At 44.3% G+C, this 13349-nt stretch overlaps 1 protein-coding gene and 1 long non-coding RNA gene across 2 annotated transcripts in view; one reads left to right on the top strand and one right to left on the bottom strand.

The window, feature by feature from the left end:
* Positions 1-13349, bottom strand: part of SNX14 (sorting nexin 14) — a 35941-nt gene that overhangs the window by 1072 nt on the left and 21520 nt on the right. The window contains exons 16-26 of the mRNA XM_079970423.1: positions 11976-12108; positions 10405-10597; positions 9885-9968; positions 9652-9752; positions 9278-9389; positions 6990-7030; positions 6739-6858; positions 5923-6046; positions 4387-4551; positions 3995-4090; positions 2481-2572 (exon numbers count right to left, since the gene is read on the bottom strand). Coding sequence (XP_079826549.1) covers positions 2481-2572; positions 3995-4090; positions 4387-4551; positions 5923-6046; positions 6739-6858; positions 6990-7030; positions 9278-9389; positions 9652-9752; positions 9885-9968; positions 10405-10597; positions 11976-12108 — 1261 coding nt within the window. The remainder of the gene's footprint in view (positions 1-2480; positions 2573-3994; positions 4091-4386; positions 4552-5922; positions 6047-6738; positions 6859-6989; positions 7031-9277; positions 9390-9651; positions 9753-9884; positions 9969-10404; positions 10598-11975; positions 12109-13349) is intronic.
* LOC307212967 lies at positions 4769-5536 on the top strand. Its single transcript, XR_013837302.1, has 2 exons — positions 4769-4887; positions 4930-5536. It is a non-coding gene; the product is annotated as an uncharacterized lncRNA (long non-coding RNA).

Raw genomic sequence — 13349 nt, 5'->3', positions numbered from 1 at the left:
TGAACCTTTAAGGGCTTATATACTAGGAGATGAAACCATTTTAAAACAAACTACGGTAGTTTGAAAGGTTCTATTTTTGTTGACACACACCACTTTGAATACCTGGCCATGACAAGATAAGCTGGCAGTAATCTAGTGCCATCATTCTGCCAAATCTCAAGTGGCAAATTTTATTAACCTTGCACCGAAGTGTCACAGCGAAGAATTTTGTCATGCCACAGCTGGAGTGGCACTGGCATCACAAATCCCAAGTGATCTTGCCAAACTCTGTATAACCCCCACCCTTCCTGCCTATGCTCCTATGAGCTACCTACTGACATCCCATGAGCTACCTTACCGCTATCTATTTGAATTTATTTTGGCACCAATATCACAGATTTGGCATTTCTCTCCTAAATAAATAAATAAATATTTTTATTTATACCCCACCCTTCCCTGTTTAAAAACCGGGCTCAGGTCAGCTAACAGCAAGTATAAAACACTGATTAAAATGCGACTTTAAAACAGCATAGAATACAGCATAAAATGAAGCATCAATAAAATTCAGGGGTCATTTTTGGAAGGAAAAAACCCCAGTCAGTAGACATTGAATAATCACCAGGGCTAACTGGCCAAGTTGGTCCTATTAGGGCTAGCAAGGAGACCAGAGAATAATTTAACCAGAAAGGGTTTCTTCATAGAAGAGGAAAGGGAAAAGGGAATAGAGGATCAGGTTAATTCAAATTGAAGACCAGGTGGAATAGTTGTCTTACAGGCCCAGCGGAAGGAGATCAAGTCCTGCAGGGCCCTAGTCTCGTGGGACAGAGCACTCCACCAGGTCGGAGCAGTCACTGAAAAAGGCCTGGCCCTGGTGGATAGTCTGATAGTCTGGCTTCCTTAGGGCCCAGGACCTTTAAGCTATTATTATTCATGGACCTTGGGGTCCTCTGCAGGACATACCAGGAGAGGCGGCCCCGTAAGTACGAGGGTCCTAGGCCGTATAGGGCTTTAAAGGTCAAAACCAGCACCTTAAACCTGACCCTATACTCCACCGGGAGCCACTGCAGCTGGTAGAGCACTGGGTGAATATGCTCCTGTGGCAAGGACCCTGTGAGGAGCCTCGCTGCAGCATTCTGCACCCGCTGGAGTTTCTGGGACAGTTTCAAGGGCAGCTCCGCGTAGAGCGAGTTACAGTAGTCAAGCTTGGAGGTGACCATCGAATGGATCACTGTGGCCAGGTCGGGGCGGGAAAGGTAAGGGACCAACTGCTTGAAACGGCAAAGATGGAAAAATGTCGCCTTGGCTGTTGCTGCAACCTGCGCCTCCATGGAAAGGGAGGCATCAAGGATTACACCCAAACTCTTAATGGAAGGCACTGGCATTAATTGAGCCCCCGCAAGAGAAGGGAATTGGTCCCCCAACCCCATGCCATCCAGACCCAGCCAGAGGACCTCTATCTTTGAAGGATTTAATTTCAGTCGGCTCCCATGAAGCCATCCAGCCACAGCTTTCAAGCATCTGGTCAGTGTGTTTGGGGCCGAGTCAGGGTGGCCATCCATCAGCAGACAGAGCTGAGTGTCATCAGCATATTGGTGACAACCCAGCCCAAAGCTCTGGACAATCTGGGCGAGGGGGCGCATAATGATGTTGAAAAGCATCAGGGAAAGGATTGCGCCCTGTGGCACTCCACACACCAAGGAGTGGCGCGATGATATCTCCCTCCCTGACGACACCCTCTGTCCCCGACCAGAGAGAAACGAGCGCAGCCATTGTCAGACTGTGCCCTGAATCCCCACGGTGGCAAGGCGGTGGTCCAGAAGATCGTGATCAACCACGTCGAAATCTGCTGACAAATCTAAAAGAATCAGCAGTCCTGACCAGCCTCGATCCAGTTGTCTACAGAGATCATCTGTTAGGGCGACCAGAGCTGTCTTGGTCCCGAAACCAGGACAGAAACCGGACTGAAATGGATCTAAAGCTGTGCAGCAGCAGGGCAGTTTAGAAAAAAAGGTAAGGGGGTGGGAACATGATAGAGGTGTTTAAACTGTGCATGGTGTGAATACAGAAAAGCCTTTTTCACTCCACTGTAATACTAGGACATGGAGGAATCCAATGAAGCTGAATGTCGGACGATTCAGGACAGACAAAAGAAAGGGCTTCTTCATGCAGCACCAGGTTAAAACATTGGAGGTTGCTCTCACAGCAGGTAATAGTGGCCCCCAACTTGGATTAGAGAAATTAATGGATAAGGCTATCACTAGCCATGATGGCTATGTTCCACTGCCACTGCCCAAGGCAGCATACCTCTGAATACCAATTGCTGGGGAACACAAGTGGGGAGAATGCTTCTGCACTCATGTTTGGCTTGCAAGCTTTCCATAGTTGACCACTGTAAGAAGAAGAACTGGACTCTACCGGCCCTTGGCCCTGGTTTCTCTCTGGCAGAAGAGAAAAGGAGGTCATTTCAAAACGTTATAAATAATGGCTGTGAGAGCACCTACTTGTTTGTTGAGCACTGGCTGCTGCAGTCCATCAAACAGAAGTCTTATGCCTTCGTATTTGGCCTCCTCTCCAATGCACTTGCCTATCAAATCTGGACAAAATGCCAAAACAAAACCAGTTATGGCAACTCAAACAAGGAGGAGTAGAAAGTCAATGCCCAGATCATCCCCGGAGCTTTAAGTTATCAACAATGATTATTCTGCAAAAGAGATCAGCTGGTGACACCCAGTTTCCCTGAAACACTTGGGCAAGATCAGCACCCCGACATATTGTTTGTGTTGGGGCAAGCAGCACATTTCCTACAGCATCTATTGTTTGACAAGGGAGTGACTTCATGCCTCGAAGTTCATGAACCAACAAGTGTCCCATTTGGGGGCACAGAGGCATTATCATGTTCTGCTCCAATGTAATGATTAACCACCTGTGCCTATCCAGTCTTAAGTTATGTTAAATGCAATGATAATCCTCTGCTGGACGCACAATGCAATATGACTTAGGTCAAGTCAGAGAAGTCTGACTAAATTTAGGTGGAGCGTTCCATAAAACAGAAGAGTTAAGTCCTTTACAAGTCAGCTTGTTGTAGTCATCACAATTTGTTCAAATACAAGTTCTTTATATCATGCACAGTTAAGAGAGAAAATCCCTTGCACTCAGAGGCATATCTAGGGTCCCTTGCACCCTTGGCAAGCGGCAGCATTAGATTCAAACTACAAGGCGGGGGCAAACAGTAGATAAAAAGGCAAACAGCTAGCAGCAAATATGTTTCTGTGTGCCCGTGACACTGTGGAGTTGTGGGCACCCATGCTACTGGGAAAGTGTCCCAGGAATGTGGCACACACCTTCTCAGCATAGTATGAAGAATGGATGTTCTCTTAGAATTCTACATAAGTGGGAAGATGGTTGCATCACACCTTGAGCACAAGAAAGGCCCAGACAGAGGAGCCTCAAGCAAGAAAGGAGCACTTGGGGGCTGGGGAAAGCACCATAGGAAACGATACACTTAGCAGCAGATATGAAGGAATCCTCCTGATTGTCTAATGAGACTGCATAGGGACATCTTTTACTGGAAAGCAGCAAGCACACCTTCAGCAAATATGCCCTTTGCATTCTGGGAATCCCATCCTCCTACAGTGCTCTTTTCGAAGCATTAAACTATGAATTATCAAAGACATGACACTGTATCTGAAATGCAGGACCAGAGGATGCTCCAGCCGATAAATTGCAAGAATCCAGCAATGCTTATGCCACTGCCAATATTGCTAAAGAGTTTATACGAAGAAAGTATAAAACAGTAAAAAAAACACACACACACACAACCCACACCAGATTTGTCACATGAGAATTTCTATGGTCCACATAGGTTTTAGAAATGTAATGCATCTCAAACCATCTCCCAAGTCTTTCAAGATGCCTTAAAAAATGGGCACCCCTGGATATTTGTATTAACATGTGCCATTCAGCCTGGTCATTTAGCATGCCTCTCTTGACAGATCATGCTGCAAAAATACTGAACCTGGAATGTATTTCATCATTTCTTCAAAGGTCTGTTTTGCCCTCTTGTGCTTATCCTGAGGAGATCGAGGTTCAGAATTCTCACAAAATACAGCATCTGAAACAAAAGAAACCCATTTTTTGCTGTGGCGCTATCAGCACAGGTTGACTGTTGCTTTAATTATCTTACTTGGTGAACTTCAGTTAAGTTAAATGCAAAAGATACTAACCTTTAAAAAAGCCCTTTAGTTAACAGCTCTTGCTGAAGTATGCGCTAGTTTTTACTTTATGCAAAGACACACAACAACAAAAAAGGCAACTGTGCAAGTACCAAAATAAGTTGCAAGTACAAAACAGAGCAAGTCTTTTTATCAAGGGAATAGCTCTCATTTGTGTGCACAACTTTCCACTAACCTCTCAGAAGTGTTATAAGTGACACCAGGCGATGCTCCTGAAAGAGTTGCTCTAGCTTGTGCTGCAGGTAGTAGTCTGTGTACTCCTCTAAGGTGCGCTTGAAGAGAATTCGCCCTCCCATCAAGATATGGTGAAGCCAATCAGGAATATGGAAAACAACCCGACCTGCAAAGTCATTATCATTACATATATTTAGTGTATGGGCATGCTTTTTTAATTGTGGAACACATTTACCTTTCAAAGCAGCTACAGAGGCTCTAATTAAGCCTCCATGTTCTAAACAATGGTTGGGGGGAAATGGTTACGTATATACTGTAAACAAACTACATTTATAAAGCTCATTTTGCAGATATTTGTAAAATGACAACAAGACACACGTATTGCTGTTAGCCATGGTAGCTAAGCATTAACTTCCACACTACTAGTCAGAACACTCTGAGATCTAGAAGCGGAGACTAAAATGGGAGCAAGGTGACTGCCTTCACCTACTGCAGGCATGCTGTGGACCAAGGGTCACCAACCCTGAACCCATGGGTACCAGAGTGCCCATGAAAGCCTTTTTGGAGCTCCCAGGATGAACCCTCAGATTCCAAGCTTTTATTTTTTTCAGTCAGGTTTCTAAAAATTTTAGAACCTGTAATACGAGGCAAAACCTTTTTCTTATTTATCATGAGAAATGTTCACAGCAATAGCATGTATGTGTGTGTGATATTAATATTGTGTGATCTTCACAACCCAGATAACCACGGTAAACCTCAGGTTGTCCAGTGGAGCAGCGACAACTCTGCTGTAATTTGTGTTATGCCGTGCCCCACCCCACCCTGGCAGCCATATTGTGTTATGCCACACCTTCTATGATGACTGGTGTGCACAGCACTTTCTCAAAATACTTGTCATTTACCCCCCTCTTGATTTAATAAGGAAAGTAAAGGGAGAGTGCAGAAGACAACATGGGAATACAAAAACCTGCAGTTGCTGGAGCTTTCCTGGCTGCTGACAGATACTCTTTGTGGGAAGGGGGATTCTGGTGGTATGCCTGGTCTCTGAGTTTCATCTTTAGTGAGTGGTTCCTATTTGTGATGAAACATCTACACATGGTAAGTTAAATCCCATTCTTCTTTCAGCCACCGCCTCCTACTCAGCAGGGCTGAAAAAGCTGTCCACTGTTACTGAACATGCTCATCAATCTTATTTCTCCCCAAACTTCAGAGATCCCAGGGCTTTATATACATTGTGGTGATTTTTGGAAACAAAAATTCTGTGGGTGGCAAAAAGTGTTCTCTCTTTGTTTCTGCTATAATTCCATCAGCATAGTTGTGATCAAAGTCCCACATTGCAGAAGGAGAGAGAGAGAAAAAACAACATCGAGTCAGCATGGGAATTGTGCCAATAACAAAACTTTCCACACCCATATCTTTGAAATGAGATTTATCAGATCCTGGCACAAACTCCCAACACACATAATATGTTGTAGATAAGCCTCTTGTATTAACAGGCCCTCTGCTGAAAAAGAAAAACCAAGACATGATTTCTCACCAATGTACATTAAGTAGTCATAGACTCCTTCAACGGTCATCATTTCCATAAAGTAGTTCTGAATTTGTCTTCTCTCTAAGTTCTCTGAGCGGTTTGCGTTGTTCTTATACAGGTCATTAAAAAGCTGAAACAGGAGAGTATCAAGTTTTCAAACAGCAACATCACACAAAAAACACCCCGTTCTTCAGTAATTTGCAGGCTTAATGGAAGCCGCATCACTTTTCTCTGGCAACAACAGAATAGCTGAAGCGGTCAGAAGTTCTGAAATGCTACCCAATATTACCCAATATTACCTATTATTTTGAATGAAATTATCTGAGAGTTTGAAACATCAGCTTTACTCAGTTTTTAGCCATGTCAACCATTAACCCTAGTCTTGCACTTCAGCTATGCCAAAATGAAGTCTTCACACCTGTGACATTCTGACTTTGAAGGAATCTGAATGGAGAGGGAGGGAGGAAAAGACAGGATTGAATGAACCATGTAGCCTGTTCCTGTACATGGAAATGGTGTACAGACTTCTCCCTTTCAAAATGAAGCAACTGCCCTGCTACGTACGAGGGCATGTCTTTTGAAAAGGAGGGAAAGTTTCAAAGGCAGTTTGTGAGATGGAATGAGGGGGATCTGCTGTTTAAGGGGGGGGGGTCAAACTCTTACTAGATTTGGAGTGCGCCTAAGTATAGCTCTTTGGCTCCCAGTCTACAGACTTTACAGCTTATTCAATCAGACAAAAGTTATGGTATAAATAGGTATTGATAAAAGGTTGTGTTTACAATATCTGATTTTGTTTCTCACCCCAGCAGACATACCACATACCTTTTTGTTGTTTTCAGAAGTAGGACTGAGAATAGTAAGCTCGGGTTTACTTGGCTTAGGCTTCGGAGATTCACAGGAGTTAATAAAATTTATAATGAATGGCTCCAAGTGCTGGCCTTTCTGAAATTAACCAAACAATAGCTGTAATGCAACATTTTCAAAAGAAAAGCTCTCTGGGACAAATCTACTACTAGTTTTTGGGCGGGAGGGGACATAGTAACTACAAACACAATTAAGTAAGTTATACCCACCTCTTTCATTAGCTTCCCTGGGACAGATTTTATAATTTTACCTGCAAATGAAAAACAGTAGGGAAAAATAAGCAATGATTTGCATTAGCAATAACACAGCATTAACTATGTTCCTCCACTTATTTTATAGAATTGGGTTATATCCAGCTACATCATACGTAAAGTAGATACCCTGCAATTAATGAGTATATTAATTTCAATGTCTACTCAAAGTAGAATTCAGCTGGCTGGATGCAATCTGCAAAATTTGTCACCTGATCTTTTTAAAAGCTCAATTCACTTTTTAATCTTGACTGCACCTCCTATCATTCAAAGCCATCGTTGCTGTTGTGTATACTTAAGTATTTCATGCATGGAATGAAACAGATAAAATATATACTTAGTCTGAAGGAGCGTCTCCACCTCCATCATTCTGCCCGGACACTGAGGTCCAGCGCCAAGTGCCTTCTGGTGGTTTCCTCACTGCGAGAAGCCAAGTTACAGAGAACCAGGCAGAGGGCCTTCTCAGTAGTGGCGCCTGCCCTGTGGAACGCCCTCCCACCAGATGTCAAAGAGAACAACAACTACCAGACTTTTAGAAGACATCTGAAAGCAGCCCTGTTTAGGGAAGCTTTTAATGTTTGATGCATTACTGTACAGTGGTACCTCGGGTTACACATGCTTCAGGTTACATACACTTCAGGTTACAGACTCTGCTAACCCAGAAATACTACCTCGGGTTAAGAACTTTGCTTCAGGATGAGAATAGAAATCGTGCTCTGGTGGTGCTGCAGCAGCAGGAGGCCCCATTAGCTAAAGTGGTGCTTCAGGTTAAGAACAGTTTCAGGTTAAGATCCGGAACGAATTAAGTTCTTAACCCTAGGTACCAATGTATTTTAATATTTTGTTGGAAGCTGCCCAGAGTAGCTGGGGAAGGGACTTTGACAGAGCAGAGGCTCATGCTGTTAAAATCGGCAATTCGTTCCAATACCTCCTTCCTCTTTCAGCCTCCGCATTGCCTCCCATGCTGCTCCAGATCATGCTTTTCTGGGAGAGCTGGCAAAAAACCACCCACCTTCTGCCAGTGGGACCACTCCTGGATCATCAGGATAACGTAACTAAGTTTTAAACCACAGTCGTACCTTGGAAGTCGAACAGAATCTGTTCCGGAAGTCTATTTAACTTCCAAAACGTTCAGAATCCAAAGTACGGCTTCTGATTGGAGATTCCTGCAGCCAACCAGCAGCCCTGTTGGACATTCCGGTTCCAAAGAATGTTCACAAACCGGAACACTCACTTCCAGGTTTGCGGCATTCGGGAGCCAAAATGTCCGAGTACCAAGGCGTTCAGGATCCAAGGTACAACTGTATACTATTTAGTGTTAGCTACCAAAGAGAAAGGGACGTGGGTGGAGCTGTGGGTTAAACCACAGAGCATAGGGCTTGCCGATCAGAAGGTCGGCGGTTCGAATCCCAGCGATGGGGTGAGCTCCCATTGCTCGGTCCCTGCTCCTGCCAATGTAACAGTTCGAAAGCACGTCAAGTGCAAGTAGATAAATTCCTCTGGCGGGAAGGTAAACGGCATTTCCATGCACTGCTCTGCTTCGACAGAAGCGGCTTAGTCATGCTGGCCACATGACCTGGAAGCTGTATGCCAGCTCCCTCGGCCAATAAAGTGAGATGAGCACTGCAACCCCAGAGTCGGCCACAACTGAACCTAATGGTCAGCGGTCCCTTTACCCTTTACCAAAGAGAAAGATTTCTATATGCACATGGGAACTTCTAATTTTTTACTCTCCAATCATATGAATCATAGCTGGTTTAGACGTGTGGCAGAAAGCAGTTGTGGGTGTGTGGCAGGAGGTGAAGGAATGTTTTAATTGGTTAGAATCCAACATTTGCAATTTTGCCCTCAGCTATAGGGTGGCGCTGTGGGTAAAACCTCAGTGCCTAGGACTTGCCAATCGTATGGTCGGCGGTTCGAATCCCCGCAGCGGGGTGAGCTCTCGTCGTTCGGTCCCAGCTCCTGCCCACCTAGCAGTTCAAAAGCACTCTTAAGTGCAAGTAGATAAATAGGTACCGCTTTATAGCGGGAAGGTAAACGGCGTTTCCATGTGCTGCGCTGGTGCTGGCTCGCCAGAGCAGCTTCGTCACGCTGGCCACGTGACCCAGAAGTGTCTTCGGACGGTGCCGGCTCACGGCCTCTAGAGCGAGATGAACACACAACCCCAGAGTCGGACACGACTGGCCCGTACAGGCAGGGGTACCTTTACCTTTACCTTTATAGGGTTGTTGTTGTTGTTTACATACCTAGATTGACATCAGGCAACATTTTATCAAGAAACTGAGTCTCTCCACCATTAGGGGATAAGAAGTCAGCCAAAAGCTGGCTGTTGCTTAGTTCTGGATGTTGTGAAAGTTTCTTTGAGGGAAACAAAAAGAAAAACAAGCAATTACACTCAAATTAGCTTCTCTCTAGGAATGGAAATTAACTGTTAAATGTTGCAAGGTAAAAATCATAAGATACAATTTGAATTAAAATGCCATTTGAGATCATGGTCATTCAAAATGTGTTGTGTGGCTATCAGATGGCAAATGTACACACTGAGAGAATGGGAAATTGATGAGCAGCAACCCAAGCTATCCACAGAAATAAGTACATCTCAAGTGAAGCTTCTTCATACCTGCAGATATTCCTGAAACTCCTCTCTCTTTGACATCAAGAATTCATAGTTCTTTGGTCCAATGATCCTCTTTGAAGGAAGCTGTGCATCAGGGAATGTACCTGATCATAGCACAATAGGTACAATATAGTTAAAGTGAAGATTTATTTTCACTTGCACTAAAATGATAGTGTAAATTTTATCGAAGTAAAATGCTATTTTAACCTCCAGAGGAGGGTAGGAAATGAACATACCATGGAATTCTGTTAGCTTTGACTCAAGAACATAAAATTCAAGGTATTTTCTGTAGACCGACCAGTGTTCAGGTTTGTGACCAACTGAAAATACACAGATTAATTTTTTTACTTTTCCCTCTTGTTCATCCAAGAAGGGTTAAAAAAAAAGTTCTACAGGCAAATGTACAAGTGTAAGACAATATGGGAAAAGTCCTCAGAAGGTGGTATTATTATTATTATTATTATTATTATTATTAGCAGCAGCAGCAGCAGCAGCAGCAGCAGCAATAATATCCTGCTGCAGTCAAACTATAAATACAAAAGGAAATACCCCAGTCATCCTAACAGGTGCAATGTTCAATAAGAGTTTACCAGGGTTTTAGACAATGCATTTGGATTTGCTGGTTCTTAATATTTTTCAAGACTTCACAGGATCGTGAAAACAACTAAGATAAAATGAGTGTGCACCAGAGCTGGCAAATCAAGAGTATTAAGGCAGGTAGGGTAAAGAGGCACACACTTGTAAAGGTACCAGTACCTGCCATTCTGTCATTCCTTTCCACATCAATGCAAAATACGGGGATTCTCTCTTTCCTTTGAAGAGGGGGGTCTTCAAAGAAGTCCACATACGGGATGGTAATTTTCCAAGCTGCAAGATTGCGAGGGGTATTAGGCGTGCTAAGTGCCTCCACGGGAGAATCATCTTCCATTACCACGATGCCTTCTTCAATCTACAGTGGAAGATTAATGCATCAAGAGACTATCTTGAGCCTATTTTATTCAAGGTAACTTAAAATGTGTTTCCTTATGTGAACAAATGTATCTTGCCTTTTGACTATAATCACAGAGCTCAGGAAAGCTTACAATTCAAAACTGACAAAACAAAGTATTAAATTGTACTGTATGAAAGAAACAACAAAAACCCAGTGCTTTTTTCTAAAAAAAAAAAATGCTTAGGGGTACTCTCATTTTGACTCAAGAAAATGACCATTTTATAGTTCAAATTGGGGAAAATAAATACAGTAAATGGACAAAAGTACAAAGATTCAGCAAATGTTTAGGGGTATGCGTACCCCTGCATACTCCCAGAAAAAAGCACCGATAAAAACCAAGACCGTATCTAAAGTTTCAAGAAGGGGTGGGTAACCTGTCGCTCCATTTACTATCGGCTCTGACCAGTGTGACGAAAAATGAGGGACGCTGGGTGTTGCAGCACTGCCACAACAGTTCCTTATTTAGCTATGTCTGAAACAATCTGCCTTGAACACAATACAGTGGTACCTCAGGTTACATACGCTTCAGGTTACATACACTTCAGGTTACAGACTCCGCAAACCCAGAAATAGTGCTTCAGGTTAAGAACTTTGCTTCAGGATGAGAACAAAAATCGTGCTCCAGCGGTGTGGCGGCAGCAGGAGGCCCCATTAGCTAAAGTGGTGCTTCAGGTTAAGAACAGTTTCAGGTTATGAACTGACCTCCGGAACGAATTAAGTACTTAACCCAAGGTACCACTGTATATAAGGGACGCGGGTGGCGCTGTGAGTTAAACCACAGAGCCTAGGACTTGCCGATCAGAAGGTCGGCGGTTCGAAGCCCTGCGACGGGGTGAGCTCCCGTTGCTCAGTCCCTCCTCCTGCCAACCTAGCAGTTTGAAAGCACGTCAAAGTGCAAGTAGATAAATAGGTACCGCTGCGGTGGAAAGGTAAACGGTGTTTCCGTGCGCTGCTCTGGTTTGTCAGAAGCAGCTTAGTCATGCTGGCCACATGACCCGGAAGCTGTACGCTGGCTCCCTTGGCCAATAAAGCGAGATGAGTGCCGCAACCCCAGAGTCGGTGACGACTGGACCTAATGGTCAGGAGTCCCTTTACCTTTACCTTTACCACTGTATATACAAAGTGGCACAAGCTCTCAAGAGAGCCAATCAACTTCTTCAAGGATGAAACTCATGTGATCGTGTTCCCGCACTTGTGTTGCTAATCGGTAACCATAAAATGAAGCAAGACAGAATGGACTGAAGTTGGAACGGGGAGCAACCATAAAACATGTGGTGAACAGGACAGAGGACGAGTGTGCAGTCAAAGCTGCTAGGACAAAGAAGAGCCAACTCACAAAGTCATCCTCTCCTTCAGCCAGGCCATAGTTGGGCAGAACTGCGCCTTCCATTGTGGTACTCTTGAACACTCCTTTAATTTTGCTACTAATACTTCTGATTCCGGACGATTCTCCTTTTCTCTGCATGCTCCTATATGAAATAAAAAGGGAAATGCATACTGCGTAGCTATTCCAAGGAGAGAAAACTGAAATACTGCAAAGGGAACATTGAAGCAACTCTACTGCACGAACAATTCATGGGGACATTACTTTGCCCCAATCCAGCAAGGGAGACAAAGGGAAAAGGAACCAGGCTTCTGCTAGTAATAGACCCATACAAACAGATGTTCCATGTTGCCAGTTCTGATATTTCCAGTCACTTGGTAGAGTAAAAAGAGAGACACATTCCTGGCACATGCATACCCCGTCCTCTATTCAAAGCCCTCTGGATTGGGGCCTATGATCTATTTCACTTTAGCATTTACAACAAGGTGGGGAACCTTTGGCCCTCAAAATAACTACACCAGAGGCGGTTTTAGGGCAGCACAACTGGTTCCCCCGCAATGGGCACCAAGCTGAAAGGGAGCCCAGCAAGCACTTGTTCAGTTATGGGAAGCAAGTGTAAGGGCTCTGACAGGGTCCTCTTTCCTCCTTTCTAAAGGCTTGTTAGCACTTGCCCTGCTTTGGGGTGGGATGGGGGGCTCTAGGACCCTGCAGGAGTCCTCACACCTCATTCCAAAAGCCCAGCATAGCATGAGGGCTGGGGAGGAGACGCCAAATTCTGGCCTGGTTCAGGGCACCATAATACCAAAGCCTGCCCCCCCCCCCGACTACCTCTCCTATCATCCCTGACCACTGGTCCATGCTGGCTGGACTGATGGGAGTTAAGAGTCCAGCAACATCTGGAGGGCCACAGGTTCCTCATCCCTAATTTACAGTGTAAATTTCACACAATGACTATATTTAGAAATGGCAATAAACTATGGTTTATCAAGATGAGAACAAGCATACTCCTCCCTTCTGGGATCGCATGCTCACCCTCCCCCACTTTCTCCAGAGCAGCCATGAGGATTACAGGAAACTTTCGCTGCCAGTTTCAGCTAACCACAGTTTAGAATGCTGTCCAAATCCTAAACTATGGTTAATCTTAACTGTGGTTTGGTGAAAGATGTCGGACTGATAACCCATGATTTTAAGTTAAGCTTAATCACGCTTCATTGGGTTTGACTGATCTGAGAAACTGCAATTAATCAGAAATGAAGCTGAGAGCTCCCTAAGAGAGCCTGGGGAAACCCGGCCAGATGGGCGGGGTATAAATAATAAATTGATGATGATGATGATGAAGTTACACTGGAGGAAGAGTGGGAGGATGTGAATCTGAAGGTAGGCTAG

The sequence above is a fragment of the Podarcis cretensis genome, assembly GCF_951804945.1.
Source record: "Podarcis cretensis genome assembly, chromosome: 3".
NCBI lineage: Eukaryota > Metazoa > Chordata > Lepidosauria > Squamata > Lacertidae > Podarcis > Podarcis cretensis.
Note: the sequence above shows the minus strand (reverse complement) of the source record. Positions and strands in the feature narration are given on the sequence as shown.